The sequence below is a fragment of the Hippopotamus amphibius genome, chromosome 5 (assembly GCF_030028045.1).
Source record: "Hippopotamus amphibius kiboko isolate mHipAmp2 chromosome 5, mHipAmp2.hap2, whole genome shotgun sequence".
Lineage (NCBI taxonomy): Eukaryota > Metazoa > Chordata > Mammalia > Artiodactyla > Hippopotamidae > Hippopotamus > Hippopotamus amphibius.
The window spans coordinates 118,741,719-118,763,190 of NC_080190.1; the positions used below are offsets into that span (position 1 = coordinate 118,741,719).

At 37.8% G+C, this 21,472-nt stretch overlaps 1 protein-coding gene and 1 pseudogene across 2 annotated transcripts in view; one reads left to right on the plus strand and one right to left on the minus strand.

Annotated features, from left to right (window-relative positions):
• The window catches only part of PDE7A (phosphodiesterase 7A), a 108,741-nt gene that overhangs the window by 50,907 nt on the left and 36,362 nt on the right, over positions 1 to 21,472 (plus strand). The window contains exons 1-3 of one of the 2 annotated variants that reach the window (XM_057736204.1): positions 13,291 to 13,326; positions 15,397 to 15,635; positions 16,484 to 16,567. In XM_057736204.1, the coding sequence (XP_057592187.1) occupies positions 15,476 to 15,635; positions 16,484 to 16,567 (244 nt within the window). In that variant the 5' untranslated portion in view covers positions 13,291 to 13,326; positions 15,397 to 15,475. Of the gene's footprint in view, positions 1 to 13,265; positions 13,327 to 15,396; positions 15,636 to 16,483; positions 16,568 to 21,472 lie in introns of those variants that run through there. The other variant, XM_057736203.1, reaches the window with a different exon arrangement.
• Positions 870 to 3,683, minus strand: LOC130853323 (60S ribosomal protein L39-like; annotated as a pseudogene).

Consider the following 21,472-nt stretch of genomic DNA (forward strand, 5'->3'; position numbering starts at 1 on the left):
ATGTTGCATGTGAATGCATCTTCCAGTGTAATATTCAGAACTAAAGTCAGTCTTATAAATGTGGCCTGTATTGAGAACAGAGGAGCATCTTCTATTTGGATACTTATCTGACTCTCAGCGCTTCCTAGGATTGCCTTTACTTACTGTCTCTTATTAATTTAGAGTTTAAACATTCTGGCTTTTTTTTTTTTTTTAAGGAAACTTTTAAACTCCATTTCCAGTGTTCTATATGCATGCAGTTTATAGTGCATACTTCATTCTCTTTTTAAGGTATTTTGTAATTAAGCATGGCGGTTTATACTTTGTGTTTTATGTACAGGTTTGCTACACATTAGTCCGATATGCACCCCAATAAATAAACTATGGAACAAGACAAAGTCAAATGTAGAGTTCTGTTAGCTACCTCAAGAATTCTTCCTCTGGCTTGATATCCGGTACTTAAACTCTGGTTATGTTTGGTTGGTCAATTAGGAGTCAGCCTAACATTGCTCTGTTTTGTTTTGAAGGATGCCTCTGGAGACTGACTGTGCAGCCTTGCTGAAACTAAGGTGTCCAGTGTCTGTGACATTCTCGTGGTCTTATATACTAGTAGCCTAAGTCCAAACTCTACAGTTGTAGAATCTACACCACTTTTTTTTTCTTCTGGAAATGGTGACCATTTCTACTTTTCCATAATTTTTTTCCAACAAAAGTTCTCACATATGTATTACTGAGCCAAAGCACTAGCGCAGAAACACAAAGAGAAAAATCATTTTCCCAGTAAAACACATCCAGCTGTTCAGATAGTAGTGATGTTCTCAGTGATATGGTAAGATGCAAATGACCTTGACACAGCATAAATATGTATGCCACCTTGTGTGTGAGGCTCCTTATAGACCCAGCTTGGTTCTTCTCCAGTGTTTTCTCTTGGAGTTGTACCTGATTTATTACCAGTTTTCATTCGAATCCATTGGGGAATGGGACGAGTCTGCTTTTGTTTCTTGGCTGGGAATTACTTGATCCTGAAAGTCTTGTAAGAAGACAGGGCGAGGAGCAAATTCCCATAATTTTTAAAATATTATGAACAGTGGTTCAGTAAGGAAATCTCTGAGTTCTTTTAATATCATAAAATGTAGTTTTCTGGACCAGAAAGCTTGAATGTAAAATGTCAGGGTGTTTTTATTACTTCCTTCCTGCTAGGACTAATCACGTGTTCATTACCATTAAATACTGAGATACTATCTAACAGAAAACCTAATTCAGAACTCTAAATCAGTATGACACAAAGATCTGAATTAACTGGTGAAACTCCATGTTACCATAGTTTTAAAATAATTTTTGTTACTTATCAAGGCTTAATTTTTTGGTCAGTTTCGTATCTCTTGAAATTCATGACATTTGAAAAATAATAAGCTCTGATAGTTTTTAGTAAAAGAAGTAAAAAAACCCACCCCGATTTATTATTTGGAATTAAAATTGGCTGGAATTCAAAATGATAAAAGCACAGTTGGAAGGTTTTGACTGTAGTATTCACATTTTTCTATGATAAATTTGCTTATAGCTTCCAACAGACACTACATTCGTATAAAGAACTCTGGGATAGGCTATTCCTGTCAACAAGATTCCAAAATTATAGACACTGATGTCAATGCAGATGAGGTTAGCCTAATTTGGTCAAGAGAAGGACATGCTGAGTCTCTATATGGATCGCTAAAGGCTATTGCCAAGATTGACAGGTGTCCTGTGAGTAGCATAGAGCCCCAGGGATAAATTTGCTCTTGGATTACTTCTCTAAGACACAGTGATCAAAGTGCTGCCGTTTCCTTCTATTGATCATGCTTCTGAAATAGTGAGATTGGCTCTTAATACCCTGCCTGTTCAGATACTAGTTTTATAAGCCCCAGAAAGGTGTGAAGAGTTTTATACTTTTTTCTTGTAGTATCAAATTCTGTTTTCTACAGTTTAGCCGTCTCCTATGCATTAATTTTCCTAGTGTAGTCAAGTGATTTTTGCTGTTGTTGTTACCCTGTCATGTGTCACTAAGGCTTTGAGACAGGTGAGAAAAGTTAATGTAAAAGAATGCATTTGTTATTATTGTAAAAGAGGCAACTGTTTCTTTATGGGATAATATATTTGGAAAGATTAAGTTTTAAGATAATTTTCTAAGAAATAAACATAATATTGTAAAAGAGTGTTAATACAATTTGATAACAGCTTTTGTTTCTATTTCATCTTATTGAATTTTTTTATTAAGTGAAGCCTTATAATTTATTAAGAAATTAGTGATAAATATTTCATATCTCAAAAGAGAATGTAAATGTGTCATCAGAAGTCAAGGAGCTGTGATTTTAGACATAAACTCAGTAGCTATTTCTATTCAAATAGGAAATTTTCTGATCTGGGAGGATTGTGTCAGTGTCCAGACATATAGTAGAAATTTCAGAAGAGGGTGACAGATAGGGAACCATTTTGGGAGCCAGCCTCTTCACTGGTGTGAAAAATGACCTTAGCCCTACCAGGCCTCAGAAAAGGTTCTCAGGGCGCTGGGCGAGCACAGCACACGTTCCTCTCGTGAACCATGTGATTTCAGTTAAGCCCAGAGTCCTGGTGGAGCTGGAGTGGTTAGATCATTATCATTGTTAGGTCTTAATTATTTAATGTGGACTTGGCTAAATGTTACTGAGAGCTTGCTGTGAACCAGGTATTCTTCTACAGATGTTTTTAACTCCTGTGAAGGGAGGAAAGGAAGGCCCTTACAGGTGGTGACACGCCCAGGTTTACCCAGCTCTTGGCAGTACAGCTGGGAAATAAACCGAGGCCCTTGACTCCAAACCCAGTAGAGTTTTGAGATGGTGTAATAATCTCGACAGAAGTTCATTTAAATGACACAGTTTTTAGGACTGTTTCTTTTTGTTCCCTCCATGTCTCAATTCTGATTCTTTCCTTCTTCCCTTGTTCAATCCTTCACTTTTAGACGAAAAGCAAGTGCAGACTCTTGACCTCATCATTAGCCAAAAAGACATTTATCAAAATGTTTAAGTACTGTACCAGAAATAGCAATATTGTATTTGTTTCTTAGAACTCAACTTTTTGAGCAGCTGATTGGCAGGGAACTGTGAGGATAAGAAGTATTTCTGGGCTAAGCATCAAGGTATTGGGCTAATTTGCAGTCTGCAACTCAGGCTGGCACAGCAGATAAGGAGTGATGCCCACCAGCAATTCTCCTGAGAATGGCTGATTGCACAAGGCTGCTCTGTCCTGTTCCTGGGCATCCTTTGAGTTTGCTGAAGAGTTTGCTGATTGGAACCTCCCAGAGAGTAATCCCAGACCCTGACAAATTCATGTCACACCTCGTTTCATGACAAACTAAAAAAGTTATCTCCATTTGTGCAAAAATTAGCAATACAGCTAGTTAGTTCAGTAGAAAGAAGAGATATTATATATGTAATGTATGGCCATGTGTATACACACGTGTAGCTTCAATTTAGAAAAAATTTGATTTGGACCTATAATTTGAATTTATGCCTCATTTTGATGGGTCTAGAATTAACTTTTTAAAAAAATAAACTCTTTGTACTGAGGACTGGATAATGAAAACAGCATTGGTATTTGAACTATTTGGGTTGTTTTCAAATATTTTAGAACCGTCATGTGGGTACCGTCAGCAGGCAGATGACTTTGTCTCGCCGTGAACTGCAGCCCATGACGCAGTCCTGTCTCATCTGGAGTGTTTCCCAGCCTGTCCACTTCTCTCTCCACCGCACCACCCCCTACCCCTACCCCTCACCCCCATCCCCGGCTCTGATCTCCTCTGCTGGCCACCTCTGTGACCTCCTGACTGCCCGCCCAGCCCCTACCCCACTGAGTTGCATTTGACCAAAACCTGCTAGTTTCCAGCAGATCGGGATTAGCTTTTAGGATGAAGACAGAGCCCCTTCTCAGGGCTTTCACTGTGGCGGTCCCAGGACCTGCCCTCCAGCCTCTTCTGCTCTTCTTCCCGAATCATCTTCTGCTTGGTTTTGATTCATGTTGTCGTGTCTGTGCAGATCACTCTTCCCGTCCTTTTCATGTTCTTGCCCCTTCAGTTCAGCCCAGGGACATTTCAGGGCCTCTGAGAAGAAGCCCCTCATCTCCTAACAGGTCAGACCCAGGCTTTGTTGGCAGTTCCCGTCAAGCTCCAGCGCACTTGTTTCAGTTGCAGTTTTGTGTTTATTTGCAGACTTTGATTAATGTAGACTCTGACTAAAGTGTAAGCTTCAGGAGGGCAGGAGCCCAGTGTCTGTTTTCACTCCAAGGTTTCACCCCTGGCATCTAGCAAAGGGCTTGGTATGTAGTTGCAGTTTGATGGATACTTAGTGAATACTTGCATGAAAGTTTCATGAAGAGCTCTCTCTGCTGGCTGCTAGGAGACATCATGAAGATGGATAGAGGCTATCACTGAGCTCATTCACAGCCGAGAGGAGAATGAGACGTGTAACACAGACATTATCTTATAAGCTAGATTGCAGTTAGGGCTTGGAAATAATGTACTTTTAATTGCCTGAAAACGCACAGGTAGACTGGCCTTTGTCAATAAATCCAAATGAGTTAATTATAATGTTAAATAGCACAACACTACCTATGAAAGCCCCTAGCATTCATAAAGTAATCCTAGCTCTGAAGGAAATAAAAAGTTGAACAAATTCAGTATTACAAGTTGAAAAGATAGAATAAAGTGCATTAATATTTTAAAATGCGAGGACATTATACTTGTGAAGCTGGTCTCTGTGGTAGAAATGAGGAAATTTTTAGTACTGCCAAACATTTTTTGAAAGTTATTTGAAAGCACTTCTAGTGTTAAGGTTGTCGACGTGCGTGGGGCCAGCCGGAGACCTCATTTGCCTACATTTTATGAGACTTAGGCCAGTGCTCACGAAGGTTTTTCCTCTCCTCTTCCATCTTCACTGACTCTCCTACCCCAGCCCTGGGCTGTGGCATTAACCAGGCGCTGGTGGGAAGGCTGGCTGGCAGCGCTTTCTCAGAGAGTCAGGTGACCCTTGTTTGACGGCAGCTGCGTGAGGTTCAAGGCAGGCAGTGTCCCCTCTCTTCTGCCTCGGGACAGCTGGTTATTGTCAGATCCTAACAAATCTTCCTTGCTCATTGCTCGCTGGGAGAGGAGGGAGGTTATGCAGCGGGCTTTTCATTGATCCAATGGGAATTACATTGATCTGGTGTCTGGCCTTGGTTCTTATCAAGTGGATCGCCTCTAAGGTAGGCCATCTTTATTTTTAGGATTGTGACATTAATCATTAGTTTATGTATTGGTAGGAAGGAACTTGTTAGTCGAGTTTTTTCTCCTTTTGCTTCAGTTTTTATTCCTCTGATTAAAAGAGCTACGCGTTTCACCTGTCAGCTGAGAAGCTCAAGATTACTGCATGTCATTTTTATTCTTTCCCACCTATTTCTCCTAAGGGCTTTTTATGGTATCATTCCCTGGTATCGAAGTAGCTTTCCTCAGGATCATTCCTTTAAAGAAGTTTTTATGATTAAAGAAGTTCAGCTTTTAAGGTTATGAAATTATTAAACAATTTAGACTTTCGATGTACGTATTTTAAACATTCTCTTTGGAGGTATTGAATTTACTCTTGCTTATAAATTTAAAGTATAATCATTGAGAATTTTCTTAATAATTATAAACTTTTAAAAAAACTCAGTACAATCTTCTGTTCTCACTTATGGTCTTGCTGCTACTGAAATATATGCCTTACTTAGAATCTATTGAAAAAAAGTAAGATTATTATATGTATGTTGCTTTTAAGTTTGGATTCTGAATATTGGGCTTAAGGAATGCATTATAGAATGCTAGTTGTCATCTGCATGAGGGTCTAAAGTAGGAAATACTTAAGATTATACTATTTGAAATTATTTTGTCTGTACTTGCATAAAAATGATTATATCTTTCATCCACCATGTAGCTTTTTTCTTCCTTTATTAAGAAATTGGAAAGTGTGAATATTAAAATGTATAAGGCCATTACTATTTGCTAATAAGCAACCCAAAAGCTTCCATAAAGTTAAATTTCTTTTTCAAGTGAGATTTTAATCCCTGATAATGTAGTGTTTTTCACATTTACGCATATTGTTTTAAGCATAATTGTCTCTTTCTTGAAGCAGTCCTATTTTCTTAGTGAATATGATTAAAGAAATCTCTTAAAAAAAGTACTCGAATTTTTAAAATCTTGTCTTTTGTAAGTTTAGAATTAATTTTGTCGCACTGACTCCAATTTACTCATTGTTTTTAGAGGATGAGCTTGCCAAGTTACTGAATGAGGTTCAAGTTAATGTTAATAATGCGTTAGTTGAATTGTGGGTGTTTTCAGAGACTTTTTACTTGTGTTATAACCACGAAAAAAGTTAAGCTTTTAAATGAAAAGAATGCTAGTATTTTAAGAGTGTGAGGTTTTTTGTTTTTTGGTTTTTGTTTTAAGTATATTGTTTGCATAGGGAAGAAGATTGGGAAGGATAGTGTTCAGTGGGTGGATGGGTACTTGGATAGGCACTCAAACATGAAAGCTTTTCAAGCATACCTAAGATATATACACTCTGAAAAAGCTCACTTCACTGCATCAGACAAAACGGCTTTCAGAACTTTGGGCTTCATCTTTTGTAGTATGTTATCATTTTTGTAACGCTACCCAAAAATGTATTTCGTGCTACTGTGTTTAAGCCCTGTGACCTGTTTACTAATCTGCAAAACAGGGCATATAAAACCTGCCTTTCAGAGGTCTCATGCGGGTAAGTGAGGTTTTGTGTGACGGTGCCTGGAGCATTTTCTGGCACACAGTAGGAGCGCAGCAAGGAGTGAATATATCATTACTTCACCATCTAAGGGAAATACACATGCTTTTGCATAATAGTGGAAAACTTGAACAAGATAAAAACCGTAGCACTTAAAATATCTTTTTGCTCAGTTTTAAAACATATCTGTCTTGGGACTCCCCTGGCGGTCCAGTGGTTAGGACTCCACGCTTTCACCGCAGAGGGCCCCTGGATTCAATCCCTCATCGGGAAACTGAGATCTCACGAGCCCCGCAGCCGCACCCGGCCAAAAAACAAAACAAAACGAAAACAACAACAGATGTCTATCTTTAAAAGTTACGTATTAACTGATACTGGCCTTTTATCATTTACCTTGTAAGGCAGATCTTTTGTGGAAGAGGGATTCACGCAGATTGAAGGTGAGCGTCTTACCAGGGCACTCAAAACTCCTGTCTATGCGACAGTGGGTCCTCTGGAACCTGACAGTTTAACTTGTTTATGCTGCGGCTGTCAGCTTCTGATTAGCTCAGCCTCACCCATGTTTTGACCTACACTAGTTTGCTTTACAGGCTGTTCCCAGGATGGCTAAATTAGAAAAGTCACGAGTAGAAGCTTCTCAGTTATTTCCATTCACTAGTGAGGTGGGAATGTGAATGATAGCTCAGAGTGTTTTATGACTGACAGCGTAACATGGGATTTTGATTAAATTTGTTTTACTGTCTTTATTAAAAAGAGGATTTTAATAGTATATGGCTTTTAAAATGATAATCTTTTAAAAAGATGTATGTTAGATCTGTGCTGCAGTCTCAGTGTATAAAGCACATATAATTATTTTCTTAAATAACATTCTAACATGGAAATCAAATTTTTATTGTTACAATTCATAATTTATAGTGTATTTATCCAAAATGACTTTATCTTTTTTTTGGCCGCACCTCGCGGCCTGAAGGATCTTAGTTCCCCTGACCATGGATCAACCCGTGCCCTTTGAGATGGAAGTGTGAAGTAACCACTGGACCGCCAGGAAAGTCCCCAAAATCAGTCACTTTGGATTATTTTACCTAGATTGCTTACTGATACAATTTAATAATATTCATTTAATCTTGGTCTGTGAGGCAGTAGGTGGGTAAATTATCACTCAGAATGTATTCATTGATGGGCTCACATTTTAAGTCCATCCTTAAAACATTTTTCTTTTGTCTCATCTGGATTTATTTCACAAGAGTTATGTCTTGTGGGTTAGGATAGCATTTAAACTAAATATTTGTGGACCAGACTTACTTAAATTAGTAGTGAATAAAAATAACTTGAATATTTTGCACATCCCTAAGTAATTTGTTAAAATATATTTAAAATTAAATTCTGCCCTTTTTGCGAAGTTTTTATAATGATTAACTAATAGAGACCCTCAATTAGTGCTTCTGTAAATAAGTCTAAAGTGATTACCTTAAAATAAATTTAGTATGTCATAGTTATAATCTAGATTATGTTCATTACCCAGTTTTTTACTTATCCTATTTTAATAGATGATATTAGTCAGTCTTTCTCAATCCTTAGAGTGATGAATGAGACTTTACCTTTCTAATTAGTGGCTCTTTTAGTGAATACCCTTCCCTGCATTTAAAAAAAAAAAAGGCAACCCCCCCCCCCCAAAGAGGGTTGGAGATAACAGGTTAAACTTTGTTTTAACAAGCTATTTACCCAAGTTTTATTGGATACTAGTGGGTTGATAGGTACTGACCATGACAAGCTATTACATAATTATATCTGTGGTTTCGTGAATATGATTCGCCCGATAGATATTTATTTCCACATATGTGCTCGCCAGACCACTAGGTTTTCCTCTGATGTGGTATTAAGGGGAGGCTTGAAATGCAGTAAGCTGAATATCTTGGGGTGGGGATGGGAACAGCAGGTGTGAGTTGTGTCTTTTAATACCAAGTGACTAGAGTGGCCGTTTGCTCCAGAATAGGTAGTTTACTGTGGAACACTGCAGGAGGCTTAGGGTCTTCTGTTGGCGGAAGCCACTTTAACTTTGTCAAGCATGATGCCGCCAGGAGTATGTTCTGTATGATGTAGTCCCTTGGGTTTTGTGACCATCCGTTTCTTTGTGGATTTCTCTGTAGTAGATTCTAACTGTAGTTTTAAATTTTAGTTTGATTTATTTTGTGAATATAGAATAGCTACACATACTGCAAAATTCAAAAGTTATTCGTTGAGGGGCTTCCTAGGTGGCGCAGTGGTTGGGAATCTGCTTGCCAGTGCAGAAGACATGAGTTCAGTCCCTGCTCCAGGAAGATCCCACATGCCGTGGAGCAGCTAAGCCCGTGAGCTAAAAAAAAAAAAAAAAAGTTATTCGTTGAAAAGTCCTCCTCCTGCCCTGTGTCCTTCAGCCTCCCTGGAAGCAGCCACTGTTGAAAATTAGAATTTTATTTTTGCATGTAACTTGTGTTCCTTTTATATTTCATGAACTGTTGGGCTTTTTTGTTTGTTTAAGGATACATTAAAACATACAGGAGTTTAATTGATGTTTTTCTCTTAAATGATAAGCACTAAGGAGATAATAATAGTGATGGGGGGAGCTATTTTGCATACTAAATCCAAATAAGGGCTTTAAATAGAGTAAATTTCTTTATAATGCTAGTAAAAAACTTGATTATTTTTCCTTAAGATTTCTGGGTGTATGTTGAAGAGTTGTAAGTTCATGCCAGAGTTTTATGAGGAAAGATCGTTAATCTAATATGTAAAAATACCATCTTGTTTCTTTAGTATGTATTTCTTTTGTTAATGAAGTTGAGCATCTTGTATTTATTAGTTTATTATTTCTCTTCCCATGAGTTGTAGATTTACGTCCTACCTGTTTTTCTACACTACTATTCATCGGTTTTTAATTAATGTGTGAGGCACTTTTTTCCCTTTCATTTTTAGGTGTAGCAGGGAAAAATTAGCCGTTTGTCATATCTGTTGAACTCATTTTTCTTGGTTTGGGGTTTGTTTTTGCCTATGTTTATATTTTGCCATACGTAATTTAACCTTTATGTGGCCAAATTGATTTGTTTTTTATGACTTCTGAATTTTATAGAACAGTTAGAAAGACCTTTCCTATGTAAGATTTTTTTTTTAGTTATTTACATTAAGAGAAAATTTTATTCAAGTATAGCTGATTTACAATGTGTTAGTTTCAGGTATACAGCAAAGTGATTCAGTTTTATATATATATAAATTCTTTTTCAGATTCTTTTCCATTATAGGTTGTTATAAGATATTGAATATAATTCATTGCTGTACAGTAGATCCTTGTTAAAGATTTTTTTTAAGACAGTCACATTTTCTTCTGATATTTTCATGCCTTTTTTTTACATTAAAATTTTTGTTCTGTGTATAATTTATTTTGGAGTAGGAAGGCAATAATACAGCTTTGTTTTTTCCAGATAACCATTTTGAAATAAATAATATTTTCCCCACAGATTTGATTTTTTTTTTTTTTTTTTTGGCTGTATCACATGGCTTGTGGGATCTTAGTCCTCTGATCAGGGGTTGAACCCAGGTCATCAGCAATAAAAATGCTGAGTCCTGACCACTGGACCTCCAGGAAATTCCCTCTCCACAGATTTTAAATCCTTTGTTTAGCATAGACAAAATTACTGTATATTCTTTGATTTGACTTAGATTCTCTATTAAATACTTTGTCTATTTCTTTGTAGTGTTGCACTACTTTATTAGTAACTCATGACACTAGTTCTATTTATTACTATTTTTTAAGAATTTGCTTGCCTGTTTATTCTGCTGATATTATTGATTTCCTTAGCTTGGCACTATTCTAAATGTTGGGATTTATTCCACATCTGAGGACATAGCATTGAACAAAGTCCCTGCTTCCACAGAGGTTGGATTCTGATACGAGCTTTGGTTAAGTTCATCTTCTTTTTTTTTTTTTTTTTTTTTTTTTTATTTATTTATTGGCTGCGTTGGGTCTTCATTGCTGCACACGGGCTTTCTCTAGTTGCTGCGAGCGGAGGCTACTCTTCATTGTGGTGCTCAGGCTCCTCATTGTAGTGGCTTCTCTTGTTGTGGAGCATGGGTCCTAGGCGCGTGGGCTTCAGTAGTTGTGGCACATGGGCTCAGTAGTTGTGGCGCACAGGCTCAATAGTTGTGGTGCACGGGCTTAGTTGCTCTGTGGCATGTGGAATCTTCCCAGGGCAGGGCTCAAACCTGTGTTCCCTGCATTGGCAGGCAGATTCTTTACCACCGCGCCACCTAGGAAGTCCCAAGTTTATCTTCTGATGTTTAGTTTCTCTTTATCTCTATTCTGTTATTCATTAATTTATTCATCAACTTAATTTGTAAATTATTATTTAAACTAATTTATTTACAATAAGTGCATTCAATCATATATTTACCAAATATTTATTTAGCGTTTACTAAATAATAGTTTTAGGGGCCAGGAATACAGTGGTAAGTCAGACATTGTTCTTGCTCTTGTGGAACTTTGTTTTAGAACAAGCAAATAAGAATACGTCAGCTAGGTGCCATGCAGAGCGTGAAGGTAGGGAGCTGTGGGGAGGGTGACTTTCAGGTGTCTTTAGGTTTAGTAGTCTGGGAATGCCTCTTGAAGAGAGGACATTTCATCTGGAACCTGAGATATACGAAGGGAACAGTGGTACAGTGGTCCTGGACAGAACAGCAGGTACCAATGCTGTGCGCTGAGGAAAGGCAAGGCGGCCAGGGTGGCTGGGTCTTAGTGGTAAAAAGAGGGCAGTGGGACAAGAGGACTGAGGGGTAGGCAGATCATGGAGAGCTTGGTGTTTGGAGTTTATTCCAAGTGTAGTGGGGGCCATTGGAGGACTTTGAGCAGTAGCTGGAAAGTTCATTCTTGCTTCTATGTGAATGGACTAGGGGCCAAGAGATGCAGCAGGAAAACCTGTCAGCAGCCCATTGCAGGAGATGAGATGCTATTGCCTGAGACAAACGAAGAAGTGAAGATGGAGGAAGGGAGATAGATGAGTGTGAGGGTGAAGTTGGCAGAACTTGTTGAGGGTGTTGCAGCTCTTACAAAGATTTTTTTTTTTTTTTGGTAATTATATTTAAAATATTTGCAGTACTCATTATTTTTTATAATAGCTTTATTGAGGTATAATTCACATACCATACAGTTCACCCATTTAAAGTGTATAATTCAGTGATTTTTGGTATGTTCACAGAGTTGTACAATCATTACCACAGTTAATTTGAGAACATTTTCATCATTGTAGATAGAAACCCTGTTAGCGTTCACTCCCATTTCCCACCAGCTCTCCCAGCTGTAGGCAACTACCAGTCTACTTTCTGATTCCATGGATTTGCCTGTTTGGGATATTTCTCATAGATGGAGCCGTATGCTGTGGTCCTTTGTGACTGGCTCCTTTCACTCAACATACTGTTCTCAAGGTTCGACCATGTTGTAGCATGTTATCCGTGCTTCAGTCCTTTACATGTCTAAATAACACTGGACATTGAATACTGACTAATGTATCACAGGGCTGTACCACAGTAGTTGGTGGATATTTGGATTGTTTCCAATTGGGGGCTATTATGAATAATGTTGCAAGGTACTTTTTGTATATTTATTTTTAAGCTCATGTATTTTAAATCTGTTCTCTTTCAATGGCACCCCTTTTTTTGCTTTATAGATTCAGTGTCTTCTCAAATTTCTTTGAGTATACTCATTACATTTTAAAAATCTCTTATTTCTTGTTGACTTCTAGGCCATTTGGGTTTTCATTTTGTTCCATTTATTTCTAGCTAAAGGGTTTCTTCAAATGTCTGATGATTTTTTTAAAGTAAATTTATTTATTGGCTGTGTTGGGTCTTTTTTGCTGTGCGCGGGCTTTCCTTTTAGTTGTGGTGAGTGGGGGCTACTCTTCGCTGTGGTGTGCAGGCTCCTCATTGCCGTGGCTTCTCTTGTTGCGGAGCATGCTCTAAAGCTCAGGCTCAGCAGTTGTGGCGCACGGACTTAGTTGCTCCACGGCATGTGGGATCTTCCTGAAGCAGGGATCGAACCCTTGTCCCCTGCATTGGCAGGCAGATTCTCAACCACTGCACCACCTAGGAAGCCCCCAAATGTCTGATGATTCTTGTTTGCTTATTCACTTCTGTTTAAATGAAAGGAATAGTGAAGTAGTTGAACCGTGTCTCTCCATCATTTCTGCAGAAGCTCTCTCCTCAAGTGGGCTTGTGTGATGTTCTCTGACGTTAAATTTCCACCCACTGTCTTCCTCACTCTGTATCCACTTTTACAGTAATGCTTGATTATACTGTAATATAATTATTTGTCTTCCTCACAACTAGAGATTTCAGGAGCAAATGCCATATTTAATTTCATTTTGTGTATCCCAACTTCTGCTGCACAGTGTGTCACAAAAAGTAATAAATACATGTTTGCTGAATTCAATTTTGTATCACATTTTAAATTGTCATGCATTAAAATGTTTTGTTTTGTTTTTTTTCTAGAGGCGTGGAGCTATCTCCTATGACAGCTCTGATCAGACTGCGTTGTACATTCGTATGCTAGGTAAGAATTATTTGTTTTGCACCAATATCAGTTAATTTTGTTATCTACTGTTATTCAAGATTGAGATATCTTTCATTAGGTAGCTTTTCATCATTGTTTGTGGCAGAAATTATCTATTACTTTGAAGTTGAGTCTGGAAACCAAAATTAATGTGGTGTGAATAAAGAGGGCCATCTTAGAGTTATAGGTAATTGAGAAATCTCTGGCTTAATAACTGGGACTCTGTCATTAGCCCACAATTTTAAGTTGCATCCTGATTATTCTTCATAAGAAGAGTCTTAGATTTGTAGAGTTGCTGAATACTAAACAGATGTCCACGGTAATATGGACAAAGACAAGACCATGAAATACCTGATCACATAATCCTGGATGTGCTTGTTCTCAGTTGGCAGGTGAGAAGGGCATTTGTCTTCTCCTAGTCTCAGTTCTTAAGTCTTTAATGTATTACTCAAAGTCCAGAGGGTAAAATGAACCTGATGTGTATATATATACACATATACATTGATATATACATACATATATATGTATAATTTTCTCTTTCCCTCTCTTTTTCTTCACCTCCACACTGCTCGATTCCTTGTACTTTAATTCATACTGTAAAGATTCCAGTAGTCACCTTTACTCATCTTTTCTTACTATCTTTTCTTCCATGACTGCCCTCCTTGTGTTCAGAATTCCTCGTTCAGTTTCTATGATATTTAGTCATCCTTACTCTTCACCTGCTTCTGGGGTGGTTTTTTGATTTTAGGGTTTTTTTGGCCTCTTTCTCTAACTCTTTTTGATACTCTCAAGCCTGTGTGTCCTCCAGCATCCTGTTTTTGTTCTTCTTCCCTTTTTCCCCTCTTTAATTTACCTCCTGTATCTTACCTACCTACTTCCATTCTACTCCAGTACATACTTTCCTCCAAGAATGTTGAGCCTTTTCTTCTTTACTGTCTCCATCTAGCTCTACAGACACGCAGGATTCTGCTCTCCTTAAAACAGAGCTTTAGACACACACCTTCTTCACTCTGTAGAACATCTCCATGTGGTTGTATTATGGGTACCTCACTTTTAACGTATGTGTTAGAAGACTTGTGTTCCCCATTCTTTCACCATCTCAGAAAATGGAACTCCATTCTTCTGGTTATCAGGTCAGGAACCTTGGTATCGTTCTTGACTCTTATTTCTTCTTTCCTTTATGTCTGCTTCATCATCAAATCCTCTTGGCTGATACCTTCACAGTATCTCCAGAATTTTACCACCCCAGTGCTGTTGCCATCCTGAACTAAACCACAGTTATTGATTTTTTTATGGTTAGCTGTTGTCACATAGGTGTACGTCACATCTCCAGAACTTACGTTGCATAACTGCAACTTTGTATGCCTGGACCAGCATCTCCCCATTTCCCCCTCCCCCCCCCCCCCCCCCGCCCCGGCCGTAGCTGTTGCCTCGTTCACTGCACTCACTCCTTAACTGGTCTCCCTGCATCTACCTGTGTGGCTCTACCTTATTCTAGTCTACGCAGCCAGAGTGAACCTTTTCAGACCTAAGTTAAATCCATCTCACTCCTCTGTTCTGAATCTTCCGATAATTTTTTATCTTAGAGTAACAGCCAAAGCTATTATAATGGCCCATGAAGGTCCAAGGTGATCTGGCCCTACTATTTCTCTGACTCTACCTCCTACCAGTTCCCTTCATTCACCTCACTCCAGTCATGCTGGCCTCTTTGCTTGACCTTGAACGTGCCAAGCATGCTCCCATCTCAGGATATTCATACTTGCTCTTCCTTACGTCTGGAACCCTCTCCATCCAGATAGCTGTGTGGCTCACTGCTTTACTGCCTTTAGGTTTCTGCTCAGATGCCTCCTTTTCACTGAGTTCTCTGGCCACACTCATGAAGCACTTCTCCCTTACTCCTGCCTCCCTGTTCCTCTTTCCTTGCTTTAGTTTTCTCCATGTTACTTATTACCGTATTCCATAGAATGAAATTATTTATTTTATTATTTGTCTCACTCTGTGAAAGAGTGAGCTTCATGAAGACAGAGACTTTATGTATTATTTTGTTCATTGCTGTTTCCTGACTTGTAGTGAATGCTCAGTAAACATCTGATACAGAGTGAAGGCATCTCCACATGAGAGAAGTGATTAGTCATTGTGGGATGGACTCATGGTGGATGACAGGCACCTTGAAATGAAGAGTAAGCAGGAAAGCCTTCCAGGCAAGCGGAATTGCGAGGGCACAGGAATAGGGACTGAAGACTTAAAGGTTATGAACTTGGAGGCTGTGAAAGTGTCGTCGGAAAGGTGCCGCATTTGGAGCCCACAGAGTTAGGTTTAAACCCTGGCTCACCTTTACACTAGCTTTGTGGCATGGGTATGCTCTTTAAGTCTAAAAATCTCAGTTTCTGCATCTGAAAATGGGGATTAAGATTTCTATCACTCAGAGTTGGTTAGAGAATGAAATAAAATAATGTCTACAAGGCACCGAAAGAGTACCTGGCACAAGATTGCAGTGGTTGTGTTGCTGTATGGAGAAGTAGATTTAAAAGTCATATGGATACGTGAAGGAACAGTACCGAGCTTATAAACACCAGAGTTTAAGACCCAACTAAAGACCTTGACTATATCCACTGTCAATGAGAAAAGACAAGATTGATCAAATTAAACATTTCAGGCAAAATCTTTAAAGTTTAATTTTCTTTACATTAAAAAAATTATAAGCTGCTTGAGAATAGGTAATATATTTTCTATTTCTTTTCCTCCCTTACAGCCTCTAATATAGAGTTAGGCACAGAGTAGACACAATAAATATTTGCTTCTTGCTGTGGCTTTTTAAAGTTTTGTGCTGAGGATTTTTTTTAACTCCATGTGAGTAATAAGATATGAGGTTGGATGATCATATACTTGAGTCATCTTTCAGAAGGTGACTCTAAAATAGAGATTATAATTATTGTAGGGGTAGGTTTAAAAAAAAACTCCTCATCTAGCCTTACAACTCAGTGCCGAAAATTTTTAAACCCTTTCAAATGAATTAGCTCTTAACTACTGATTCCATTTATATCATTAGTAGGCTGTTACTTATGAGTGTGATACCACATAGGCCTGTATTGCATGTGGGAGCTTCTTCCTGCATGGCAGCCTTCTAAACTTATGTCTTATTCCTGATTCTGTCCAGGAGATGTACGCGTAAGGAGTCGAGCAGGATTTGAATCAGAAAGAAGAGGTTCTCATCCATATATTGATTTTCGTATTTTTCACGGTAAGTGTTAGCAGATACAGTATTTCTCTCAGACTTGCTGTAAACTTCAGATCTTCACAAAATTATGTCATTTTCCAAGGGAAAAAGAATACAAGAAAAAATACATGTTTAAAATGTTTTATGAACACTGGGTCATGATAAATGACACTATTTCTAAATAGTAAATGTGTAGAGGCAAGTAGAATTAGAAGGTATTAAAATATGAAAGCTGATATGTTTTTTCTTCTTTCAAATTTAAATGTGAAATTACTTTGGTACATTTTTTCCTTTTTATAAACTGTTTTCAAAAAGTTGTTTTATTCTAAATATTTTGTCTTCATTACTCTAGATAAAATGTTTTTGTGCAGATGACATTATATAAGGGTATTTCATCGTTAACAAGGTATATATCCTTTGGATTTATTTAAAAATACACATAACCTTGAAAGGTGTTTGGTAGAATGCATATTTTGAAGACAAGCAATTGGTTCCAGCACATAATGGAGAAAAAGGAAAAAAAAGAACTTCTAAAACCCTTAAATATTAACCATATTAAAGTCTGGTTTTGGAGGAGTTCCATTTTTGACAATGTTTGATAAAATTATTTGGATTAACACTCCAATTAAAAGAATTAGAAAAACTGGACACAATATAAAAGACGTGTTTGAGTGTATAATAGTGCCATTGAGGCAGGGATGAGCCTGGCATTTCAGGTGACTTTCCCCCTTAGTGGCATCTGCAGATGCTGGGAAAAGTGGGTGAGAAGCTGAGCAGAGCTTTTGTTGGACACTTGAGGCTAGAAAAACAAAAACAGGTGTTCGTAGCTCACCAAGGTTGGGGAGTTGTCTTGGTAAACTGTCTATGCTTAAATTAGAGACCCAAAGTGCTTTACGTTAGAAATAAATCCCAGCTTTAAAGGATCTCGATTAATGATTAGATTAAGCCACCTGCTGCAAGTAAGTGTTATCCTCTTTGGAGGAAGGAAATTCTTTTGGATTTGGTTTGCTAACATTTTATTGAGAATTTTTCCATTTATGTGCATGAGAGATAATGGTCTGTAAGTTTTCTTTTTTTATAATGTTTGATTAGAGTGAGTTAGGAAGTGTTACCTCTGCGTCTAGCCTCTGAAAGAGGTTTTAGAGAACTGGTATAATTTCTTCCTTAAATAATTCACCAGTGAACCATCTAGGCCTGATGTTTTCTGTTTTGGAAGATTACTGATTATTGAGTCAATTTCTTTAATAGATATAGGCCTTTTCAGATTGGCCACTTCTTCTTGTGTGAGTTTTGGCAGGCATTTACTGTGGAATTAACCTGGCCAAGCTCCTGGAGGTAAATCTCACAAAATTCTTGCCCTCTGCCCCATGACTGGATTTCGCTGGAGTTTTTAACTCTCAGAGACGCCTCCAGAAGTTCATCAATTATAGTTCAGGTTTCTCTGAAACTATAAAAGCGCAGTTGCATTGGGAGTTTCTAGGGAACCCCTTGTCTTTTACTGCATTTAGTGAAATGGAGGATTTGAAAATTACAATTGTTATAAGATGTTAGAAGTCTTTAAATAGGAGACATAATGGGACTTTTTGGTGGGAGAGGAAAGCTGGAAATGACAAAATTGTTGGAAGTAATCTCTCATGGAATTAAAATAGGATGTTTATTTCTAAATCATTTTGAAACCAGGAGCAAATAATATAAAAATCTTAAGGACAAAATGAGAAAAGTACAGCCAAAGGTATTAATGATGGAAATACAGGTAAATGGATGAATATTTCTTCTAAGAGATAGAGATGCTCAGCTTGGGTAAAAAAATGAAACCTACTGGCAAGAAATGGTTGAAAGCAATGTGAAGCGTCCCAGGCTTGAGGATGTTCCTTGGGTTTGGGGATCTCCACTTGCATCCTGCCCTCTGGGCGTGGAGCCTCTGTGGTGTGGCGTCTTAGGACAGCGGAGGCCGCTCGACTTCTGGGGACTCAGTCTCTTCACGACCCCATCGTGACAACTGTTTAAGACTCTAGGCCATAGTTGGAAATTGTCACTGTGGAACTGATCCTGTGTAGTTATTACAAAACAGGAGTATCTCTCTAAGCCAAAATGATAATATAATTTGGAGGGGGTTTTAAATAGAGAAAAATGAGTCATTCTTTCCAACTGGTGTCGTAGGTTCTGTTTATCACACAGCTCAGAATTCTAAGAAAAAAATTTAATCTAGCGTATTTTGTGAAATGTGATCCAGTCGGGGGTGAGCACGTGCTCCTGCTGTGCCTGAAGCCTCCCAGGCGAGCAGCACCTTCAGGCCACTTGGCAGAGGCACCCGCCCTTCAGCAGCTATGCGGGTGCGTTGTAGTCTTTCCAGGGCCTGAGCAGTTGACTTCAGTAATGGGCCCTCTCCTTTGTATACAATTAAAAATAAGATTTTATTTTTCACAATGACATAAAACTGTGCATGCTGAAGTTAAAGTAGTTTCTAGACTGTTCTGAATACCAAATTCTGGATGTGTGTATTAAATTCATTGAAGCCAGAATTTTCTCTATGTACAGCTCCTCAACCCACCTCTTCTGTGCATCCCTTTGGCTTTACCTTAAACTCACTATTAATTTCCCTGTTGTAAAATTCTTGTCTCTTTCTGTTCTTTCATTGCTTACCTCCAGTCTGCATTACATCCTATGTATTTAGTAACCAAAAACAGCTGTCATCCTCCTCTCCTTTCTGTCCTCCTCATCTCTCATCCTGCTTGAGTCAGACCTCTGTCACCATTGTCTGGAGTTATTCTGGTGTTCTCTTACCCATTGTCCTTACTCGTAGGATTTCTGTCCTGTAATCTGTCCTTTACTCTGTTCTCCAGGTGGGGTCTTTTTAAAGAGGAGGAAAGCTTAAAATACAGGGGGAAATACACATCAACGGGTTAGAAATGTATAGTATACTGTTAGTATATTATAACTACTATTTGCCCATAATTTTTTATTTCTTGTATGTGTTGTATCTGTGAGGTGCTGCTGATGTTTTGTTTAGGTGCTAGAATAGTTTTAACTTACTTCTGAATTATGATTTTCTCCATGTTGAACATAATTGTCTTTAGTAAATTTACCTAGAAATTAGACATGTACACTGTAATATTGAGCTTTTTAAAAAGGTTTTTAAATATATACGGCTTATAAATAGTATTTGCATTTACTGTATTAAGGTACATTCTCCTCTAGCTCTTTAGCCAGTTAGGAAACAATTACAGGCTCCAAAGTTAACAAGGCCTCAATAATAACTTTATTATGTAGATATCATCATGTTTTTTTCTTCCCTGAGTTTCAGTGGTTTGGATTTCTTTTGTCATAAATCCTTATTCTCGTAAGGCCTATAAATGTATCTTCAGAGTAGGATTTGCCACAGGTGTTATCATGCAGTGAGTTCTGACTGAGTTTTTCTAAAGGGGTATAAAGAAGCAAAGGAAGAAAATTAGCTAAACACAGAAGTACGTTAACTACAGAAGCAGTGTTCAGCCTCACTAATAAGCAAACAAATTCCTGTCAAATTTAGAAAGTTAAGCAAATGATCAGCTAAGGTGCTGGTGACAGAAGTTTGCGTTATTACAGACTTTTTAGAGGGCAGTTCGTCACTGTGCATCAAGAGTTTTAAGCATTTTTTTCTCTTTGATTCCAGTACTAGGAATGTATGCAAAGGGAATAATCTTATATAAATGTACAAAGACATTCACATTGGTCTTATTTATAATAGGAACATGTATTAGGCTGTGGTGTTATTCACTGCAGTATTTGAGGCTAAAAGGCCGGAATGTTTATAACTTATCTTCAGATGTTCAGGAAAAGAATCAGGTACACACCACACACACAGTTCAAGTGGTGAAGCAGGTGGAATAAAATGTTAGCAATGGCAAATCCGAGTAAAGGGTATGTGATAAAGGGTATTCCTTGTACTATTTAGTTTTGCAGCTTTTTGTATTTTTTATTTGTATTTCAAAATAATCTGCAAACAAAAAATTTTTAAAGTATGGTAATTAAATTTATGCATTTATTAAAAATCATGGGTTTATAATCGGAGTGCAGACTTGTTAACTGGTATTAGACCAGGTCTGTGGTGGTTTATAAAGAAGTGGGTGAGTTCAAACTTTGGGAAGATGTTTTGAAACTAACCTCTGTTCGTGGTTACAGAGGGTGGAGGGGTTTTGATGATCATGAATCCTCTTTGCCAGGAAGTGTCTCCCAAAGACCTGTGTGTAGATCTGCAGTTAGGCTTAGTCTGGCGGTGTGTCACAGATTCTGCTTTAATCAATAAATTCTACTGTAATTTTTAAGTTCAGTCTTTCCAAAACAATGGATGTATCATACAGAAGCTTTCATTCTTAACTAGGTTTTGTTGTTATTGTCCTTTAGGGGTTTTTGTTTGTTCGTTTGTTTTTTGTCTCTGATGCTTTAAGTAGACTGTTCGTGTTCACTTCTTTGTGAATTTATCAGGTGTTATTATCTTGATTCTATGGGGCAAGAAAACAAAATTTTCCCAGGTATCATCTCTCACTAAAGAGATTTTATGAAGCGTGTTTTTACCTTTGTTTGTGTTCTTATTACCTACGTTATAGCACAAAAGATAATATATCATACATATTTACATAGTTTGAGTTTGAGAAAGGGATTTTTTCTTGTAAGGATGTCACTGTTGACATTATTTTAAGATGATCAGAAACATTCCTTGGAGTATCGTTTCAAACTAATATTTTCTTCTCTGGGAAGTGTTCCATTTTGCAGTTTAGATAGAACATACATATCCTTGGGAATTATATGATGAGTTGTGTTTGTTAAGAAATTTGGAAGATCTTAGCTCATTAAAGATACTGTTAAAATTTTCAGATGCTCACCTTAGTCAGAAATTTTTATTCAGCCCAAAAGGAGATGTGAGATTGCTTATTGGATAGGAACCAGTTT